The sequence below is a fragment of the Lethenteron reissneri genome, chromosome 27 (assembly GCF_015708825.2).
Source record: "Lethenteron reissneri isolate LAM-NWPU_2019-01 chromosome 27, ASM1570882v1, whole genome shotgun sequence".
Taxonomy (NCBI): domain Eukaryota; kingdom Metazoa; phylum Chordata; class Hyperoartia; order Petromyzontiformes; family Petromyzontidae; genus Lethenteron; species Lethenteron reissneri.
In genome coordinates this window covers 3816133-3836477 of record NC_083805.1, presented here as the reverse complement: position 1 = coordinate 3836477, position 20345 = coordinate 3816133, and the positions used below count along the sequence as shown (strand labels likewise).

The 20345-nt window shown below is 48.4% G+C and overlaps 1 protein-coding gene across 1 annotated transcript; it reads right to left on the bottom strand.

Moving 5' to 3' along the window:
• Window positions 1–932: 932 nt before the first annotated feature.
• LOC133348380 (galactosylceramide sulfotransferase-like) lies at window positions 933–19927 on the bottom strand. Its single transcript, XM_061561147.1, has 2 exons — window positions 18979–19927; window positions 933–7731 (listed from the first exon to the last, which is right to left on the bottom strand). The coding sequence occupies exons 1-2, from the start codon at window positions 19116–19118 to the stop codon at window positions 6189–6191; spliced, it is 1683 nt and encodes a 560-aa protein (XP_061417131.1). The 5' UTR covers window positions 19119–19927; the 3' UTR covers window positions 933–6188.
• Window positions 19928–20345: the final 418 nt, after the last annotated feature.

Here is a 20345-nt window from a genome sequence, read left to right as displayed (position 1 = left end):
CACTGGTTCTTCACGTTCTGCAGATGTAGATGCCACTGGCTCTTCACCTTCTGCAGATGTAGATGCCACTGGTTCTTCACGTTCTGCAGATGTAGATGCCACTGGTTCTTCACGTTCTGCAGATGTAGATGCCACTGGTTCTTCACGTTCTGCAGATGTAGATGCCACTGGCTCTTCACGTTCTGCAGATGTAGATGCCACTGGTTCTTCACATTATGTAGATGTAGATGCCACTGGTTCTTCACGTTCTGCAGATGTAGATGCCACTGGTTCTTCACGTTCTGCAGATGTAGATGCCACTGGTTCTTCACGTTCTGCAGATGTAGATGCCACTGGCTCTTCACGTTCTTCAGATGTAGATGCCACTGGTTCTTCACATTATGTAGAAGTAGATGCCACTGGTTCTTCACATTATGTAGATGTAGATGCCACCACCGCCATCTATTGTGCGGCGGTTGAACTTAACGACTCTCGGTCCGAACAGGCGACACTACACTCTGTACTTATCTTATGAAGCACTTTTATTTAAAGCGCTTTACAAGGATTATGGGTGCTACAATTAGGGTAACTAAAAGTGATGTGGTGAATAGGGATAGGGTATGGAGAGGGCGGTTAGTGGATGAGCCAGGGAGAATAGGTGGGGGTCTCGAGGGAGGAGTAGAAACTGGATAGGGAGGGTTGCTTGCTTAATATGGAGGGGAAGTTTGTACCCTAGTAGTGGGATGGGGGGGGGATGCAAGATCGGTGCAGATACAATTCTCCACTGAATATTTCCGTGGACTGAAATTGAACCCTGGTCGCTGGGTGGGTTCGTAAGTGCATTGCGGTAACCGGTGTACGACTGCTCCTCCTTCTTTAGACTTTGAACACATCCATACACACACACGCAGACATGACAGAAATATACATTTTTATTCGTAAATCGCCATTATTATATAGAGCACTACATCCATAACCGAAAAGTAAATCTTACTCACCCGAGTTGATAAAACGCGGAAACCACTTCGTTGGACGCAAACAGCGGATATTATTATTATGATTATACGTTTGCAAGGACCACTCTCCCTGATGTCCAATTAGTACGGCTAGTTTGAATTTTGGGACGAAACGACTGTTTTTGTTTTTGTTGTTGTTGTAAATTTAGTGAGTGTTTTTCGTAATTAAAATTAATGTTTCCGTTATTATAGTGCCTTTTGTAACACTCTGAAGTGCAGCATATTTATAAATATTGACACACAAATGCAAAACACAAACTTGTTTAATTAAATTTTTTCAGTTTCATTTATTTGCCCCAAGAGTAATGCATCCTATTGTTAACCAATAACTTTGCATTGCTTCGGTATAATACGTTACACAAGGATCCCCCATATAGCCTTTCACGGACTGTTGGGGCAAGATGCTGTTAGCGAGTGTCTACGAAGGCCACCACGTGTCGCGAGGAGGGGCGAGTGGCCAATAACACTGCTCCCAGCCGCCTTTGTCTCACCCAGTGCTGATGTTTACACGCCGTGCCAGGTACTCATTTGAGGCTGAGTTGAACCAGAGGGCAGCTCCACGACCGGTTCAGATGTTCGTCGTCGATGTTGGCCGTGAGCGGTGAATCGAACTCGGGTCCGTCAAGTTTTTAGTGCAATTCCACTGCGCACCCCTCCACGCCGATACGTTACACAACATGCGCATGGACACACACGCCTTTATTACTTCTGCTATGATAGAACAGACTGAGCGCGCTCATATTAGAAACACAGTGCTTGTTAAATTTCGATTTAAAGCTTTCGTGACTGCAGGGATTCATCTTCTTGGTTCTTTCGGTAAAGTCACGTAGAATGGAAATAATAAAATAATAAAAATAAAACATAATAAAATAATATCATAAAATGTTTTATTTTTATTATTTTATTATTTCCATTCTACGTCACTTTACCGAAAGAACCAAGAAGACAGTGCTTGTTCTTGCCAGCTTCAAAATATTCCCTCTCTAGTACCAGATCAGCGTGGCTGTTATGCTCACGGTGATTGATAAATGTTGTGTCGGGGTTACTATTTCGAAGTGGTAGACGTCACGTGGCCGTGGACTGCATGACACGAAGGGCTCGCTTCACGCTTGTAGCTTTCTTTGACCTCAGACTGTTTTTCACGATGCATTTGCCGGGAATGTTGATTTCTACTCGAGTCACTTTCAACTGGGGATGAAACAGGAGAGAAATGCAAACCATACGTGTGAAGATGAAAGATGCACAAATACGCGTGAGCAATCTACTTGGTGTACTGTCTCAACAATCCTTCATGACGTTTTTGTTTGGGTTAGATCGCGTAAATATAAATGTGTTGTTAATCCCGCCACCACCCGACACAGCAAAGTAGGAAGGTTTGTCACGTAAACAAAACATGCCAATTAGTTACGAGTACAGCACACCGGTGTGTTGGAGAGTACACATTTGGTGTCGGGTTTAACGACACATTCATATTTGTGCGATATAGCCCCCCAAAAAACTTTCCTTATGGATAAAATTGCTCACGAAAGCCTACGTGTCCAACTCTCTCAACGATACCTCTTCTCTGAGCCACTGACGTGCAAAATAAAGAAACTGGAATGGTTTTGTTCCTTCCATTATTGTATCCCGATTTTGCTGTCGGTCGTAGTTTCACGAGACCAAAAATCCATGTAGAACTCCTGCAGAGCGGTGCCGACTCTTCGTGTTGCTAGAGAGCGGTCCGTGGAATTGGCATCACAGAACTACGTCTGAAATCCCTTCTTAAGACAGTTCTGATTCGCACACTAGGGGGCAGCACTTTTCCCGCCTGCCTTGCTCGAGTAAATATTTGTCGCAAGGACAGGCTGCGCATGGTAAAGGTTGTTTTGGTTAGACCGCGGAAATATAAATGTGTCATTAACCCTCCACCACCCGACAAAGCCAATTAAGTAAAAAAAATACGTAAAACAAAACGTGTCAATTAGTTACTACTTCAGCGCACCGGTGTGTTGGAGAGTAAACCCACAACATTTACACTTTGACTCCGGCGTTTCGCTGGTGATTACAACCAGCTTTATCAGACGGTTTTGCCAGAACTGTGAAGAAGTTTTCCTGTTTCGGTCCTAAATTAATATCTACGTGATCTAACCCAAAAAAAAACCTTCATTACGGATATTGGTCGCGAAAGCCTACGTGTTAAACAAGATGTACATTCAACTTTTAGCCCTCCCCACGGCGAACTGGGGGCAGAAAGCCAGGACCGTCCATCGTAGAGACAGCGTACATAAAGGAGTGCAGATAGCGGAGAAGAGCCTTGGTGCCAGGCTCACGTGACATGAGCCATCGTCATCTAAACTTACAAAAACTATTAAACTACAATAAGCTATTTTTTATTTTACCGGGTAAGGCCCCACAGCGATGTAGCTGTTTTTTAAATCCTTTATATTAAGTTCGCTTGCTTGCTTGCTTGCGTGCTTGCTTGCGTGCTTACGGCCGTGCAAATCTTTCGGTCGTTTTTTAACCCACTTCCCGTGATCCAATCGAGCTGACATTTTCCACACAGACTCGTTGTGCGTAACAATTAATTTTCGTGAAATTTTTTTTCCAAAATTTTACACTGTTTAGGGAAAAAAAATTCTATATTTAATTACCAATTGCTTAATGCTGGCAGACAATCATCTGACCCATAGGTGGCAGTCATCTCAAGCCAGAGGACGATAGGACTCTAGCCGCCACGCATATAAAGGATTTAAAGTGAAAAACTTTGTTTTTACGGGTTAATTTTTTAGAAGCGACCTGGCCTTCACAAATGTTATCAAGCTCAACAAAGTGGCGTTTTCATCGCGTGGAAATTAATCGCAGCCAAATAGTCTTAAATGCGTGACGTTGATTCTAAATGTGGGAGGGAACAACCGGAGGACCCGGAGAAAAATCCACGTGACCACAGGAAGAGACAGAGACATGCAAACTCCAAATATACAGCATGCATCAGGTTCGGGTTCGAACCCACGACCTCCTGTATACCAGGCGAGGTAGTTAACATCTCTAGATTTGAATTTACAGCAACCGCACCTTTACATCAGCCGCACCTAAACAACTCTTGGAACCTCCCATTTCAACCAGTCTACACAACAAAGGCTCATTCCTTGCAGCGTGCTTCAGCCGCACCGAACCTCACAATGGCTCCTCCCACCCTCAACCAATCTATATACAAGGACTGTTTTCTTGGAATTTCTCTTACTTGATGCAGCAGTCGTGCTGTGACGGTTCCACCTGAAGACGGAAGCTTGTGTTGCCTCCGAAACGTCGTGATTTTTATTTTATTTTTATTTTACTTTTATGAATTTTAATTTTATTTTTTTACCTACGTGACTTGACCGAAAAAACCCATAAATAATACAGGGACTCCTCTACTTACCAACGAGTTAGGTTCCAGAGGTCTGTTCGTCGTAAGTCGATTTGTTCATAAGTCCAACTTTACTCCCGTCAAGTCCAAACATGTTGTACGGCACGTACACTAAACACGGGGAATGGCTTTAAAAGTTGAATAATCTCCTGTAGATGCCACTGGTTCTTCACGTTCTGCAGATGTCGATGCCACCACCGCCATCTATTGCGCGGCGGTTGAACTTAACGACTCTCGGTCCGAACAAGAAACTGGGCATACCGACAGGTTTGTTCGTATCTCTGAAAGTTCGTAAGTGGAATGTTCGTAAATAGAGGAGTCTCTGTAATACTCATTTTTGTCCACTGCATTAGCCTAAATGTATCACGAGCATAGCGTTTGATTGTAAGTTGTATTCATTGCAAGTAAGTGGGTCCTACATGCACAATGCGATGCACATATCATGAGTGTAATAATCAATCTTAGACTATGTATGTTGAACTTATTTCCCACCGTTTGTAGCCAACCGTACTAATCGGTGAGTCAATGCATTGTTAGGTGCCTCATTTCTACATAGTCATCGACAATATAACTTGCTTCATATGACCATACATCATTGGTATCTACAAAGCCCCTGATTGTCTGGCCTACTCTGCCATGCTGGCCAGACGTATGTATGTATGTATGTCGCAGCTCTTTCGCACCATACGTAGCCAACCGTGCTAATAGAACTATCCACATTTGACCACAAATTGTAAAAAATATTAAACATTGCTCAATCCAACACTGGATGAGGGCTGCGTTAGCCATTGGGAGTTATTTGACCGAACCTCGCCATGAAGTGATCTTATAAGTACAATAGACTCTCGATTATCCGCGTTGAAGACGGGGAGGACGGCCGCGGATTTTTTTTTATAATTTTCATTGGGATCTCTACGCCAAAAACCACATTTGCCTATGCAGAAGACTTTGCTCACTAAGTGGATGATAGCAGAGCCACGCCAATCAAAATCAATCAAACTCTGCCCACTGTTGTAAATATATGCAACTTCTGTACTGTACAGGCGATCACGTGGATTTCGGATTAACCGGACCAAAAATTTGTTCGATTTAAGGACGTGACTTTGAATACACATTTCCAAGAATAACAATGTATAACTTTAAGATTATGAATTTGGGCTTAAGGGAAAATCCACGAGTTATTAATTTATGTTAAACTCTCAGGTGCTCAGTTAATCCGCAAATCGCATAAACCGCGCGCGGATAAATCTAGAGTCTACTCTAGTTCTGTCATGTCTGCTTACAGGGACCACTCTCTGACGTGGGCCCTGAAATTTCGGGGCCCGCCCCCTTGTCAAGTTTCTTGATCTTCCTTTGCCTCGGGGCGGTCAGACCTTTACGAACCGACTCCGCTTCTCCTCGTATGTACGTTGAACTTCTTTCACACGGCACGTAACCAACCGTGCAGATCGAAGAGGTGCGGGAAATTGCCACGCTCACGCGCACGCACACACACACACACAAACAAAGGCAAAAATGCCCCCGTGTAGCCTTAACAGACTGTTGGGGCAAGTGCTGTTAGCGAACACCGATGAAGGCCAGGAAGGCACACGAGGGAATGGGTGGCAAACACCACGCCCGACCGCCTTTGTCTCCCCAGTGGCGATGTTTTTACACACCGCACCAGGTGCTCTTTTGAGGCTGATTCGACCTCGATTCAGATAATCGTCACTGGGTGTTGGCCGTGAGCGGGAATCGAACCCGGGTGGCCAGGTTCGTAGCGCGGCGTAGCGCTGACCGCCGCAGCACCGGCCGCGTGCGCGTCCCCGTCACCACTGCAGCAGCTGCGTGAGCCGCACCCACAGCTTGGTGATCCACAGGTTGGCCCCCAGCTCGCTCATGTACTGCAGCTCGGGCGTGAGCATGCGACGGCACGCCCGCCGCGTCGCGCCCCGCGGGATGCCGCGCCTCAGGTTGTAGCCCATGATGGGCTGCGAGCCGATCGGCCTCCACGGCCTGAGGGCCGGGTCGCGCACCGCCGACGCGTCGACGGCACCCCCTTCCTCGGTGCACTCGAGCGCAAGCGCGGCGTTGCGTCGGCGCAGCGACGCCACGGCGGCGCGCATTCGCCCCTCGCCGAAGCGCGCCACCTCGCGCCACAGGCTGCGGTTGAAGTGCTCGTAGAGGAGCGAGTCGAGGCGGTTCCAGCGGCGAGCGCGGCGGTACGTGTCCGGGTCCATGCGCGGCGTGTCCGCCGTCGCCGTCGAGGCTCCAGCGGCTTCGTCAGCGCCGTCATTTCCTCCGGGGCTACGGCCAAGGCCGTCGCTTCTCCCATCGTCGCCTCCGGTATCCGCTTCGGTCCCACGTCCCCCGTCGCCTTCGCCGGCGCGAGTTCCTCTAGCGCCAGGAGTGTGTCCGGCACCGCTCCCCCCGGTTCCTCGAGAAGCACCTCCGCCGGCACCGCCTCCACCACCACCAGCAGCGCCACCACCTCCTCCTCCTTCTCCTCGGCTCGCCGTGGACGTGGAGCGCGCGTTGAGCCTGAAGTAGGTGATATCCTCTTCGTCTAGGCACAGCAGCTCCTTGAGCAGAACGAGCGACTCGTCAAAGTGCTCCGAGATCATGACGAGCGAGAAGGTGTCCTCCGCCTCCCGGATCATGCGCCGAGCAATGTCCTCCTCCTCCTCCTGCCGATCGCCAAACGCGCCGCCACCGCCGCCGCCGCCGTCACCGCCGTCGTCCCGCGACAGCACCGCGTTGTTATCGAAGCCCATGTCGAAGGCCTGCAGGTTCTTGAGGTAGTGCGAGTTGACGCTCGCTGGGTCGTAGTAGCCGCGGGGATCGCGCAGGAACTCCCGCAAGGGGTCGTCGCCCCGGACCCTCCACGAGCTGGGCACGACGGCGCGGTAGTAGTGGAACGACGACTCGAAGACGCGCGCCGGGTCGCGCATGATGGTGAAGAAGGCGGCGTCGGGCGGCAGCAGGGGCGCCAGCTCGGCGCGGCTGAAGCGCATGTGGCTGCAGACGACGTCGTAGCAGCGGCCCGGCGAGTAGCCCGCCACGCGGTAGCGAGAGAACGGCGAGGGATAGTCGAAGTCGTTCTTGCCGTTGGGGAAGGCGAAGCGCAGGCGGCGCTTCTCGCCCAGGCGGAAGAGGATGTTGAGTACGGTGCTGCTCGCCGTCTTGTGCGTCTTCAGGAACACGATGCCGTCCCGCGGCGCGCACGACCCGCGGGATCCGCCGTCTTGACGCTGCCGCCGCCACCCCCGCTGCTGCTGCTGCCGCCCTCCGTCGTGAGGGGGGCGCCGACTCGTGCCGCCGTGCGGCCCTCCCGCTGCCGGCTGCGCCGAGCATGAGAGAGGCGTCGACGTCCTGCGAACGTGAACGCGCACGCGGCCACGGTTATACCAGGGTGTTTTAAAACAGTATATTTCACGATGGCAACATATTACAATTACACAAAAAGTTACAAACGGTTTAATGAGTTATCAAGTTTTACTAGCCATTTTATAAATGCTATATGTGCCCTCCACCTGCTGTACGGACAACATCGAGACGATAGTTGAATTCGTCCCAAACGCCTCTCAAAGTGTCCTCTTCTACTGAAGTCAACACTGCCATGATTCTGTTTTTGAGGTCATCCAGATTAGTTGCTAATGGTGGCACAAAAACACCACGGTCTTTGACCTATCCCCACAAGAAAAAGTCACAGGGTGTGATGTCTGGGGATCTTGGGGGCCAAGAGTGTCGCGCCAAGTCTTGGGGTCCCGTGCGACCTATCCAACATTGAGGCGGCGTGTGTCTTGCGAATGACTGAGGATAGGGGCTGTTTGTGCACTGGGAGAGGCATCTAGCAGTAATCATTTGAAATTATATTCCCCGCCCTTTCAACTGGTAAGAGTTTCATTCATGGGCGGTTCGTGTTTGCAGAGATATAGTAATTTCAAATCGGGTCCATCGTTTTGAAACACCGCTCACAAGGGATCGTGATGACGTCTTGCGATAGGCGTCAGTTTTATTGCCAGATGAAGGAAAATCTAATTCTTTTTTTGGCTTCATTTTGATGCTGGAAAAAAGGTCCAAAAGATACTGCGGCTCGCCCGCAACCGGCAGGATCGCGAGTTCAGACCCCGGTAGGTGCCTTGACTTGGACCATCATCCCTCTGAGCGAGCATTGATGAAGGCCGGCACTGTGGCACACAAGGGGGTGGGGTGGCCAGCACCATGCCCGGCCGCCTTTGTTTCCCGAGTGGCGATGTTTACTACACACCATCACCAGGTACTCATTTGAGGCCGAGGCGACCTGGGGGAGGCCCAGGACCGGCTCAAATAATCGTCGCCGGCGTCGGCCTTGAGCGGGAATCGAACTCGGGTCTGCCGGGTTTGTGGCGCGGCGTGCTAACCGCTGCACCGCCGCTCCCCACACACACGCGCGCACTTGTGTGCACGTGTGTAGACACACGCACGCGCACCTCCACTCACACGCCGGGCCTCCTCCCGCTATCGGCGTAAATCGCTCGGTCAACATCACGGGGAAAACGTGGAACGGCTGCCGTGTGACCTCTGGGAAAACAGAGCCCGGAAAGTGTAGGGAGGCAGGGAGATAGGTAGACGGGTAGGGTAGGGAGGTGGGTAGTGAGGGATGTAGGCAGGGAGATAGGTAGGTAGGGAGGTCGGTAGCGGCGTAGCTAGGAAGGCATGTGAATGAGGGACAGATTTGTAGGTTGGTATATTAAGCAGTGTAGGTAGATTCAACATAACGCGTTTAGTGTATTTGGCTGCTGCTATACATTGCCACACGATAAGCCACTTGGTTGAGCTATCATCTGTGGCCCGGTCGCTTCTTAATAATCGGTATATAGCTGAGTGGGACCTTACCTGGTAACATTAAAAATAGTTTTTAGTTTAAGCAATTGCAGGGCTGCCACCTTTCACATTTTTATTTTACAATACGGAATTGGCCAAAGACGCTGACACGCCTCATTCAGCTTTCTTGGCTTAAACAAACCCATCATATACTACCAACATCATCGGACTACGGAACCCGCTACCCTTTTGGCGTTTATCGTGTGAGTGTGGAGGAGGCTCGTGAAGGATGCTGCTGCTGCTGAGCAGTTGGAGGCAGTCGCCCTCCAGCAACAACGACGGAGGGCAGAGGAGCGACGCTCACAACAACGAGTGCAACGCAGGGGGCGGATAAAATTCAGCAAGGTGGCACAAGTAGGGGGTACAGCTGGTGTGCATCTCAGTCGGCCAACTCGTGGCACCTGCTGGGTCTGTCCCGAGCCTTCGGACACTTCACGTGATAGCCTTAAAGTGCACCTAGCCTGGCACGGGTGCCGTGGTGACGTCACCACCACTTAGTGGCGAATGGCGCGGGTATTGGTTTTGGTGTTTGTGGCCGAGCGTGGTGCTGGACACCCACGCTCGTTTCAAATTCACGTTGTTCAGGTTAGGGGCCGTCCATAAATGACGTCAGGCACCTGGGGGGGGGGGGGGTCAGACATTTGTGACGATGTGTGACGGGGGGGGGTTTGAGAAATGTGACGTCACATAAAAATGCGCAACTTTAAATAAATATAGAATTGTTATAACAACACTAATTGTTATAACAACACTCCTACAACATCAGAGTGCAGCACCACATTCAATGACAATAGTTTATAGCGATTTGAAGCATGTTTCATTTTCAAAATGGAAATATGGTTTTGGGGGGGGCAGAGCTTTGTGACGTCATATTTGAGGGGGGGGTCTGAATTTTTGTGACGCCGTGTGACGAGGGGGGGGGGTAAAAATCGTCCCAAATCGCGTGACGTCATTTATGGACGGCCCCTTTGATGTCTTGGAGGAGGTGGTTGCTACACCCCACCACCACCACCCCCGCCACGACGCTACCCCGCAAAAAGCCACCCGCCGATAAGAAAAAGTCGCTCATTCATTGGAGTAAAATGTCAACAGAATGTATTCACTTAGTGCCCTGTTGTATGAAGTGCAATTTGCATTTGACGTACATCATTTTCTTCGAACGCGTCGGCTTTCGCGACCAATATGAAATCCACGCGTTTGTGGATTTACTCTCCAGCACACCGAGGTGCTGAAGTCGTAACTAATTGGCGCGTTTGTTGACGTGATAAACTCCTTACTCGCCGTGTCGGGTGGTGGAGGGTCACGACACATTTATATTTCACGCCGTCTAACCCAAACACATTAATCATGAACATCATTCTCTGCTTACATATTCATCATCCTAATTAGGTGTCATGCTTCTGTCACTTAATTTTGTCATTGCGCAAATGATGAGTTCAACAATCATCTGACATCGAGTTACGCTTTTTGCAATATTTTTGATTTTCCTCCCGTGACGGACGCTGTTGGCTTTGTGCTGATTTATATTTGCTTAACTGCTGTACTTTATTTTTATTATGTCGGCTTTCGTCATGCTGCTGGTAACCCAGGCCACTCTTGCAAATGAGACTCATCCCGATCCTTCGCGTTCTCGCCAGCTGGTCAAACAAAATCAACTTGACTTTGTGCGTACGCTGAACTTCTTTCGCACTGCACGTAGCCAACCGTGCCAAGCGGAGGTGCGGCGGAAGGAGACAAACAACAGCAAGAACTTTGAAGGCCCCTCCATCACACGACGTCGTGAAGATGGTTTGACCGTACTTTATCACACTGGTCGGTGTGGGTTAGCGAATGGCGTTCAGGACCAGTTTCCGATATCTCTCGCCATTGATGTTAGCCGTGGCAGGGAGCCAAAAATCGGAAAATTCGAGATTTTAAGTTTTCGTGACTGCAAGGATCCATACTCTTTGGTTCTTTCGGTAAAGTCACGTAGTTAAAAAAGACAAACAAATGAAAAAACAAATAAATTAAATCACGACGTTTCGGAGGCAACACATGCTTCCGTCTTCAGGTTGAACCGTCACAGCAAAATTACTGGGACCTGAAAACGGAAGCTTGTGTTGCCTCCGAAACGTCGGGATTTTATTTAGTTGGTTTTTCATTTATTGAAATTTTAAAAAATTTACTACGTGACTTTACCGAAAAACCCATAGAGTAGAATTGTTTTGCTCGAATTCGCTCATCAGCTCAATATTTCAAGAGCCACCAATGCAACGTGAATAACGCCACAGAGCAGTCCTTAAAGAGTCGCTTGTGGCCTCCAGATGCGCATGCGCAGGTCCTTAAACATTTTTACAAAAAAAGTATCCCATTCCCAAACAGGAATACAAATTTACACAGTTTTTGTCCATGAATTTAGAGATGTGGTGAATGAGCTTTGAGGGCCCTCTCGAGGAAGAGGCTTGGGACTCACTGAGGCTCTCCTGGATACACAAAGGTGGCGTAATTGTTACACATTACGAATAGATCTCTAGACTTTACCTCTAAAGTAATACACTTAACACCTTAGCCTCAGTACAATGTTGGTGTACACGTGTCATTCGTGTTTGCTGTGTGTGTCAGCTAACACCATGGACACCCTTGCAAACTACATGTTCCATCTCAGTGTGTTTGTTCAGGTTAAATATTGACGTAAAAATAAATATGTTTTAGAGTCTGTGCTATAGGCAGTTACTCTAATTATTTATTTATTTCGAGTGTTTGTTTGACGGTAAAACAAAGTATGTCATCTTGGTAAATATATCTATTTTCGACAAATTATCCCACCACACAAAACCATATTTTTTGTTATTCAAATTAAGATGACTCGCCACCACATTACGGTCACCATCATTGGTACATTTGGCGTTCTTGCCATTCTTATAGTGCAAGGCTGTCAGGAAGCCGCTGTGTTTCACAGGCGGGTAGAGTTTATAGTGGTTTTAGCGTGGTTGTAGTGCGAGTGGGGGAGTTGATTTCGCTGCTGCAGCTGCTGCGTGGTTTATTACCCCAATCGAGTAATGTGCGAGTCATCCGATTTTCTTTTTAAACCTGCACCATGACTCCGGCACAGATGGCCCGCTCTCTTTTTTCCGAATGACGTCCACGGGACGGTTGAAACTCACCGCGAATTTTCTGGGTTATAATTCTCGTTCGTGGAACCCGCCACCACGAATCTCTGCAAGAAGCGACTCCATCCTGCTACCTGACCCCCCCCCCCCCTCTGGGCCACGTCGTTGAGTCGGTTCCCACAAGCGGTCGGTTGTATCGGATAAATAGTTTTTGGTACGGCTGGTTAACAAACAAAAAAGTTTTAAAGAAAGACATTGGGGTGTAGAGTACCCATACACGTTGGTTCTTTCGGTAAAGTCACGTAGTTAGAAATAAAATAAAACAAATCGTGACGTTTCAATCGCAACACAAACAGTCGTCGTCAGGCCTGATCAGGCCGCTTGTGTTGCGATCGAAACGTCGTGATTTGTTTTATTTTATTTCTACCAACGTGACTTTACCGAAAGAACCAGCGATTATGGATTGCTGCAGTCACGAAAGCTTCCAATCAAGATTGTAGAGTACCCTGTTATTTAATCCAATCTTTAAGTTTCACTTTTCCAATAACATTCTTCTTTTAGATAATGAGCGTACAAGAATCGCAAACTCGTTTTATGTATAAAACGTGTAAAACGTTTAAAACGCAGCAACAAGCATCGTAAATGCGTGGCCTTTGGTTTATTTTTTATTTTATAAAGGTCATAAAATAATTCGCGTTATAACACGTGCTGCCATAAAAGGAACGCGAAGTCAAGGAACGGATGTCCTCCGTCGAATATCCTCCCACGACAGCACTGATATGTGCGGATCTACAAGATTTGTTTTTATTAACCCCCGATGCTGGACGACTGGACACCACGCTCCGGCGGGTCGTTGCGACGTTGGCGGAGCAAGGACGAGGCGTAGAAAGAACAGCACGACAGTCGATTTGCTCCACTCCGCTCTCTTCGGTCCGTGCAACTCGCTCGCCACGTCACCGGCGAGAACGAGAGACGGTGGCGTGGGGCCACCGTTGCAATCCAAGTTGCGCGTCGTCGTCCCCCCCACGTTCCTTGCACGTTGAGCTGCGAAAGCCGCGCTTGTCTGCGTTTGCTGTCGACAAAGTGTCGAGGCAGATTTTGCATAATAGAGGTGTTTTTGGGTTAGATCGCGTAAATATGTGTCGTTGAAACCCGCCACCACCCGGCACAGCCAACTAGTAAGGGTAGTCACGTAAACAGAACGTGGCCAAATTTCGATGTAAAGCTTTCGTGACTGCAGGGATTCATCTTCTTGGTTCTTTCGGTAAAGTCACGTAGAAGGGAAATAATAAAAGAATAAAAATAAAACATAACAAAATAATTCTCACGACGTTTTGGCCACGTCGTGAGAATTATTTTATCATGTTTTATTTTTATTATTTTATTATTTCCCTTCTACGTGACTACCGAAAGAACCAAGAAGAAGAACGTGGCCAATTCGTCACTAGTACAGCATTAGTATGTAGTGTATCGTGTAGTGTATAGCAGAGGTGTGGACTCGAGTCATGTGACTTGGACTCGACTCAGACTCGAGTCATGAATTTGATGACTTCAGACTCGACTTGGACTTGCATAACAATGACTTTGTCCCACCTCTGAGGTGTGGACTCGAGTCATGTGACTTGGACTCGAGTCAGACTCGAGTCATGAATTTGATGACTTCAGACTCGACTTGGACTTGCATAACAATGACTTTGTCCCACCTCTGGATAGTGTAGTGTACTAGCACAGCACACCTGTTGTGTGTTGGAGAGCCAAGTCACAACATTTACAATCTGAGTACGACGTTTCGCCAGTAATTACAACCAGCTTCATCAGGCGACAGCCAGATTTGTGGAGAAGTCCACCTGTTTCGTTCCTTATATAGAGGCGTAGATGTGTTGACCACCCTTCTGCGCTCTTGCATAATGTGGGGGGGAGGGGGAATTACTGAGTCAACGTACATTATGCATGTACGTTATGCGAGCCCTTTGAACTTGTCCTTCCTGTCTATTGTGTTTATTAAAAATTTGGTCGCGAAAGCCTTTCGTGTTAAACTGAGGTCTATTTTGGTTCAACCAGGGCGAGAACACAAGTGACCGGGATAAGCCTTGCACTCAGGTGTGACCCCCCTCCCCCGCCCGCCCCCCCCCCCCCCCCCGCGGGACATTAGTCTTAGTCTACCAGTAGGGGGGGGGGCATCATTGCCGCTGCTGCTGCTGCTGCTGGCTACATGTAATCCAATTGAGACGTTTTGCAGGTAATTATCGAAGTGGGCGACTTCGGACCCCGACGCCGGCACACGGTAGGGCCCGGTAGTAGGAGTTGGTATGCCTCAGAGATTTTATAGTGGGCCGTCTCCTCCGTCAGCCATGCCCATATCGAGGGGAGGGGTATCTTTCAGAGGTCAACATCCCTTGCCGTGTTAATAGAGTCTCTGATCTGGAGCAGAGGTCGCATACGGGTTTTGATTCCTTACCCGTACCCGGCCGCACCAGGGTCGCAAACGGGTACCCGTACCCGGCCGGGTATGGGTAGCCGGGTATCGTACGGGTATCGGGTACCCGGTTGCGACCTCTGATCTGGAGACATTTGAAGAAACAAAAATCGCTACTAGGGATGTCATGTCGCTCTCTAATGTTTTGGAGAGTGTCCACCCCCCCCCCCTGATTCACACGAGAGATGACCCATCCTCCTGACTCCCGCTCTCTTCCAAGCGGGCCAGCTGATTCCCTAGCCCAGCAATTCTGAAGGATGGACTATCCCACATTTGGGAGAGTTGCTGAGATACGGATGAGTCTATTTCTCAGGATCCAGATGGTTGTGTGACCGAGGATAGTGGTTTGAAAAGGGCTTACTTCTAGGGTGCGAGTGAACGATTCCCTCGAGGCCCCAAGGGGATGCTGATGTATCTACCCACTTCATCTAGGAGACCTGTCGGTTCTTGTCAATTCACTGTAAGTTTTTACAACAATGCCCGATACGACTCAAAATCCACATCGGAGAGATAAGGTGACGATAAAAAAACGATAAAACCTGAGCGGGGGATGGTTTATTTTATTTGTTCAGCTTTCCATATTGTGTATCTCAGCGGGTTATGGTTTTCTATCGTGGGGGTCGGTCTAACTTTTGTGTAAAGGGCCAGAGGACTTTTTTGGGTGAAAGGAATTTAGAAGTCATTGACGGCGTATCCAACCGTGCTTTGTGAGATGCTGCGGTGACCCGTTGGAGTGACGTTTCATTTGATAGTGTGAGGGATCTTTGGTTGTGGCCCTTATATAAATGATTTTTTTTGTAAAAATTCTAAGCGTTGTACGGCCTAGAGCTAATGAACATACTCACGCTATGAACTAATAAAGCTCGCCTTACATTTTTAAAAATAATGATTGACATTTATAAGGCGCAATCCATCCAGGAATCTGAGTGCGCCATACACAAAATTAACATTCAATAAATACTTTACGTAGATAATAAAAAAATAAAGAATTTGCGTTTGTATTATTCACCAGCAGCCATGATCAATCCACTGCTAGATGAAGGCCTCTTCATGGAGTCACACCCCCCCCTTCCCACCGCACGTCGCTGCGATGTATTCGATCCAACCGAGCACGAGCATCAATGATTTCACCGATCCATCTCCACGGTTGTTCCCCCCTTGGCTCGCCACTTTTAGTCGCAGCCACCGACCATCACTTCCTTCAAGCCGTGCATAACGCAGAATCAGACTCAGAATCTGTATTTATACTGGGAGGAGGAAAATCCTATGAGCTATAAAAAAACACTTTATCAGAGATGTCCAGTATGGGTGGGTTCCGCATGTCACAACAGCAATGCAAGCCCAGCTGCTTTTATTAACAGTCAACGTGAAGTCTGTAACTTGCGCATTCTTGTTTTTGTTGTCTGCCAAAAAGGTTGGGGACCGGTTTCATGGAAGACAAATTTTTTCACGGACCAGTGGCGGGGGGGGGGGGGGTCATCATTGGGTCTTTCCCCCTTTTCAAAGAAGCTCTCCAGCGACGTTTGTTTTTGGCTCATGTTGGCTAGGGGTTAGCTGCTTGTGGGCGAACCAAAACTGAGACTGAGACCGCTCACCTCCTGCTGTGCGGCCCGGTTCCTAACAGGCCGCGGACCAGTCACCAGTCCGCGGCCCGGGGGTTGGGGACCCCTGGTCTACGGGACCTTTTGGCCAGTGTTAAAAACTGATGTAAATAAGAAGAGAGTTTACCCCATCTGGCTAATAAAACAGCAGTTGTGTTAAGATGTTCAAATGCCACTTAGAGTCATTTTCGCGAGGGACCAGTCTGCGCTAACCACACACTTGTGAAAAAAATATGCAAACAAAGTGCTCTGGTAATATGTGCAATGTCTTTGAAACTGATTTACCTACACCGCCAGCGGCGTTTTACCTGTGGCACACCACCACGGCAAGGGGAGTAGACTCAAGGATACAATATGTACGAAAACATAAAAAGAATGGGAAAGGAAAGAGATAAAATCTAAAAATAACGGAAAATGAGTGGAAAAGGAATGGGGTTAAAAAAAACGAGACCCAAAGGGCCAGGAAAGCCGGGAGGGGAGGAAGAGGTTAAAATATAAAGGCCTCAACGTTCCCACATGGAGCGGCGTCTGTTTTCACAGGGGGTGGTCACACAGAAGTCACGTGATTTAGACAGAGAGAGGGGTTGTTCGTCGTTATATCCCTCGGCATAATCACAAGCATGCGTTGCCACGATTTTTTTATTCAACCTTTTTCATAAAAAAAATTCACATTTTTGATGAGTAAAAATATGCAATCTTAGATTCTTGTACTGGTTTGTGATGGGTTGCAATGCTTTTTTATATGTATGCAGGAAGTGACTGAGTGTATTTCATGCTGCTTTAATGTGGAAATGTGGAAACACATGTTTCTAAATGTGGAGGGATTGGCGTCAGGGTTCAGGATCGAACCTACGTCCTCCTGTATACAAGGACGAGGTAGTTAACATCTCGCCACCGTGGCGCCCTTAACTGTGATGGTGGTGGTGACCCATTTACACTGCTGGATGGAACAGAGGCAGACATTTCAGAAACGGAGACCCTCGTGTCAACTGCTGACAAGTTTTGAAGGTTCAAGATCCAGTGACGCCATTAGACGCCATGGGTCACATTTGTACATTTGAACAATTTAAAAGAAATACAAAAATATTCAAAAAATTGTCTTTCAAAATTATTCAATTTGGGATGAGACACCATAGCAGCAGCAATATCACTCACCCTCCTCTACTCTGAGACGACTACCGAACTCTGTAGACAACAACAACAACCGCCATTCGCCACTAAGTGGCGGTGACGTCACCACGACGCTTGTGCCAGGCCATGTGCACCTTGAGGCCACGTGAAGTGTCGAACGCCCGCTGGCAGGAGGTCACGGGGCAGACCCAGGTGCCACGGGTCGACTGACCGAGATGAACGAGATGACTGGCTGATGCACCACCTGTGCCCCTACTGTACCAACTTGCTGTGCTTTAGACAGTACCAATACCACATGCACTAAATGACCATTCTTCATGAGTAATATTAATATCTAAAAAACGCATGCCATGGATGTATAACGTACATAAAGACACCGGTACCCCCAACCCCCCACCCGTGTATCATGCATCGCCCTTAACAGACTGCGAGTAGCACCACCTATCGGGCTGAACGATTAATCGATTTCAAATCGAAATCGCTATTTGAAACAATGCGATTAGCAAATCGCAAAGGCTGCGATATTTTGTCGATTTGAAAAGTCCTATTACCTTCTTATTGGAGTTGTTTTCTTTTTTATTATTATAACTTTATTTATTTAACTTAACAATTGTTCTATGTTTCATTGTTCTATTTCAATTAAAACATTTTTATAAATACATGTTGGAAGCAATTCATATCTTTTAAGTTCTCATCCTTGCATTAGAATATATAGAGCAGTTCATATTTTAATGGTATCATGTGGTAATGCTCCATCACGTGTTTTAAATCTATTACACGGTGAATATTGAACTGAAGCTTGACTTTTAAAAATGTAATCGCAAATAAAATCGCAAATATCTGTTAGAAAAATCGCAATTAGACATTTCCCCCAAATCGTTCAGCCCTACTACCACCTATGAAGGCCGGCACGGCGCTTGCGAGCGGGTGGGGAGGCCGCCTTTGTCTCCCCAATGCCGATGCGTGCACACAGTACCGCAACAAGTGCCCATTTAAGGCTGAGTCGACCTACGGGAGGCCCCAGGACCGGTTCAAATATTCGCTGCCACTGTTATTGGTAGTGGCCGAGTATCGAACTCGGGTGGTCCGCTTCGTAGCGCCACCGCTCCCCACATCACAGCTGCCGTTCGCCACTAAGTGGTGCTGACGTCAGCACGGGGCTTGTGCCAGGCTAGGTGCACATTGAGGCTATCACGCGAAGTGTGGAAGGCTCGCTGATGGCAGGACGTCACGGGACAGACCGAGGTGCCATGGGTTGACCAACTGAGATGACTGGCGCATGCCAGTCATCTCAGTCGTGCTCCCTACAGTGCGTTTTATCCGCCCGGCACTCCGCTCGTTGTTGTGAGCGTCGCTCCTCTGCCTTCCAATTGCCAAGTAGCGTCCCACACCAGCCTCCTCCTCCTGCACAGAGGCCGATCTTCACATACCGCGCACACACGCACACGGTACTCACCTGGTATCTGTGTGATTCTCCAGTCCTCTGTCCCTGCTGTACCTGCTGCTGCTGCTGTACAGGTAGCCGAGGGTACCGAGAACGGCTCCGACCAGCAGCCACCTGTGTACGGAGCCCCTAATCAAACGATAGCCCCACATCCCTGCCACTCACTACCCTCCTCCGTGTGCGTGTGTCAGTGTGCGTCCCGAGTATTCGGTTATATTAGCACGGGAAGATTGCATGTGGGCTGCGTGTGTGTGTGTACGTGTGCCTGTGTGAGTTGGCCCGTTTTTATGTTCGCTAACAGCGCTTTTCCCCAACAGGCTGTTAAGGCTATACGGGGGATCTTTGTTTTTGTGTGTGCGGGTTTCGGCCGGCCTTGGTATCGGCCACACCACCAATTAACCTCCGTGGCCGTACCTTAATATGTGGTTCGCTAAGGGCTAACACAGCACCTGTTAAGGCTACACGGGTGATCTTTGTCTGTGTGACTGCGCGCGTGGCGTGCGTGCGTGCGAACTGCGTGTGCACAATTGCGTGTGAACGTATGTGTTACAATGATTGTTAAATTAACTCTTATACATACGTGGAAAATGATGTGCGTGTCGTTGTTCGTGAAATTATGCAACTTTTGCGGTGATTAAATTACGTGCGATCGCGTGTACGTGTGTGAAATTAGGTGGGTCAAAGTGTGTCTGTGTAACTGTGAATGTCAAATTGTGTTATGTGTGCACGCGTGTTTTCGGAATTACTCTCTATACTGCTGCCCCTAGCACCCCCCTCTCTCGTACACCCTATAGCAGGCGGCCTTAATAGGCGCTCGCTAACGGCAAGCACCTTGTTCTGCACAGCACCCGAACAACAAGAGCTCGGTCACAATGGTGCGGCCGGCTACACACGAGTAAGGAAAGACGAGATTCCCCAAAACACGCGTGGGTGGACGGAGCGAGCAGCCTCGCCAGGGATGTTGGTGGCTGCTGCTGCTGCGTCAGCAACAGCCACCACCTCCTCCTCCTCGACCTTCCTCCTCCTCCTACATCGCTCTGAGCGGGAGTGGGCAGGGATTGAAGTGAGAGAGGTGGTTGGGGGTGGTCTCGACGCGCGTGTTTGTGTGCGGGCTTCAAGGTGCTCGCTCACAACACGTGCCCCCTTCAGTCTATTTTAAGGCTATACGGGGTGTACTCTTAGGTTTTTTCGGTAAAGTCACGTAGGTAAAAATAAAAATAAATAATAAAAATTATAAATATGATTATAGAAATAAAATAATTGTTTGTAGCTACGTGACTTTACCGAAAAAACCTAAGAGTATGAATCATTGCAGTCACGAAAGCTTCAAATCTAGAAATATAGGGGTGTCTTTGGCCCTTCATAGGTGCTCGCAAACA

Excerpts from the sequence above, each read along its gene's own strand:
- LOC133348380 (XM_061561147.1), bottom strand. The coding sequence starts at position 19,118 with ATGTGGGGCTATCGTTTGATTAGGGGCTCCGTACACAGGTGGCTGCTG. Across the intron at positions 7,732-18,978 it reads GAGAATCACACAGATACCAG|GACGTCGACGCCTCTCTCAT; the intron begins GTGAGTACCGTG and ends TCACGTTCGCAG.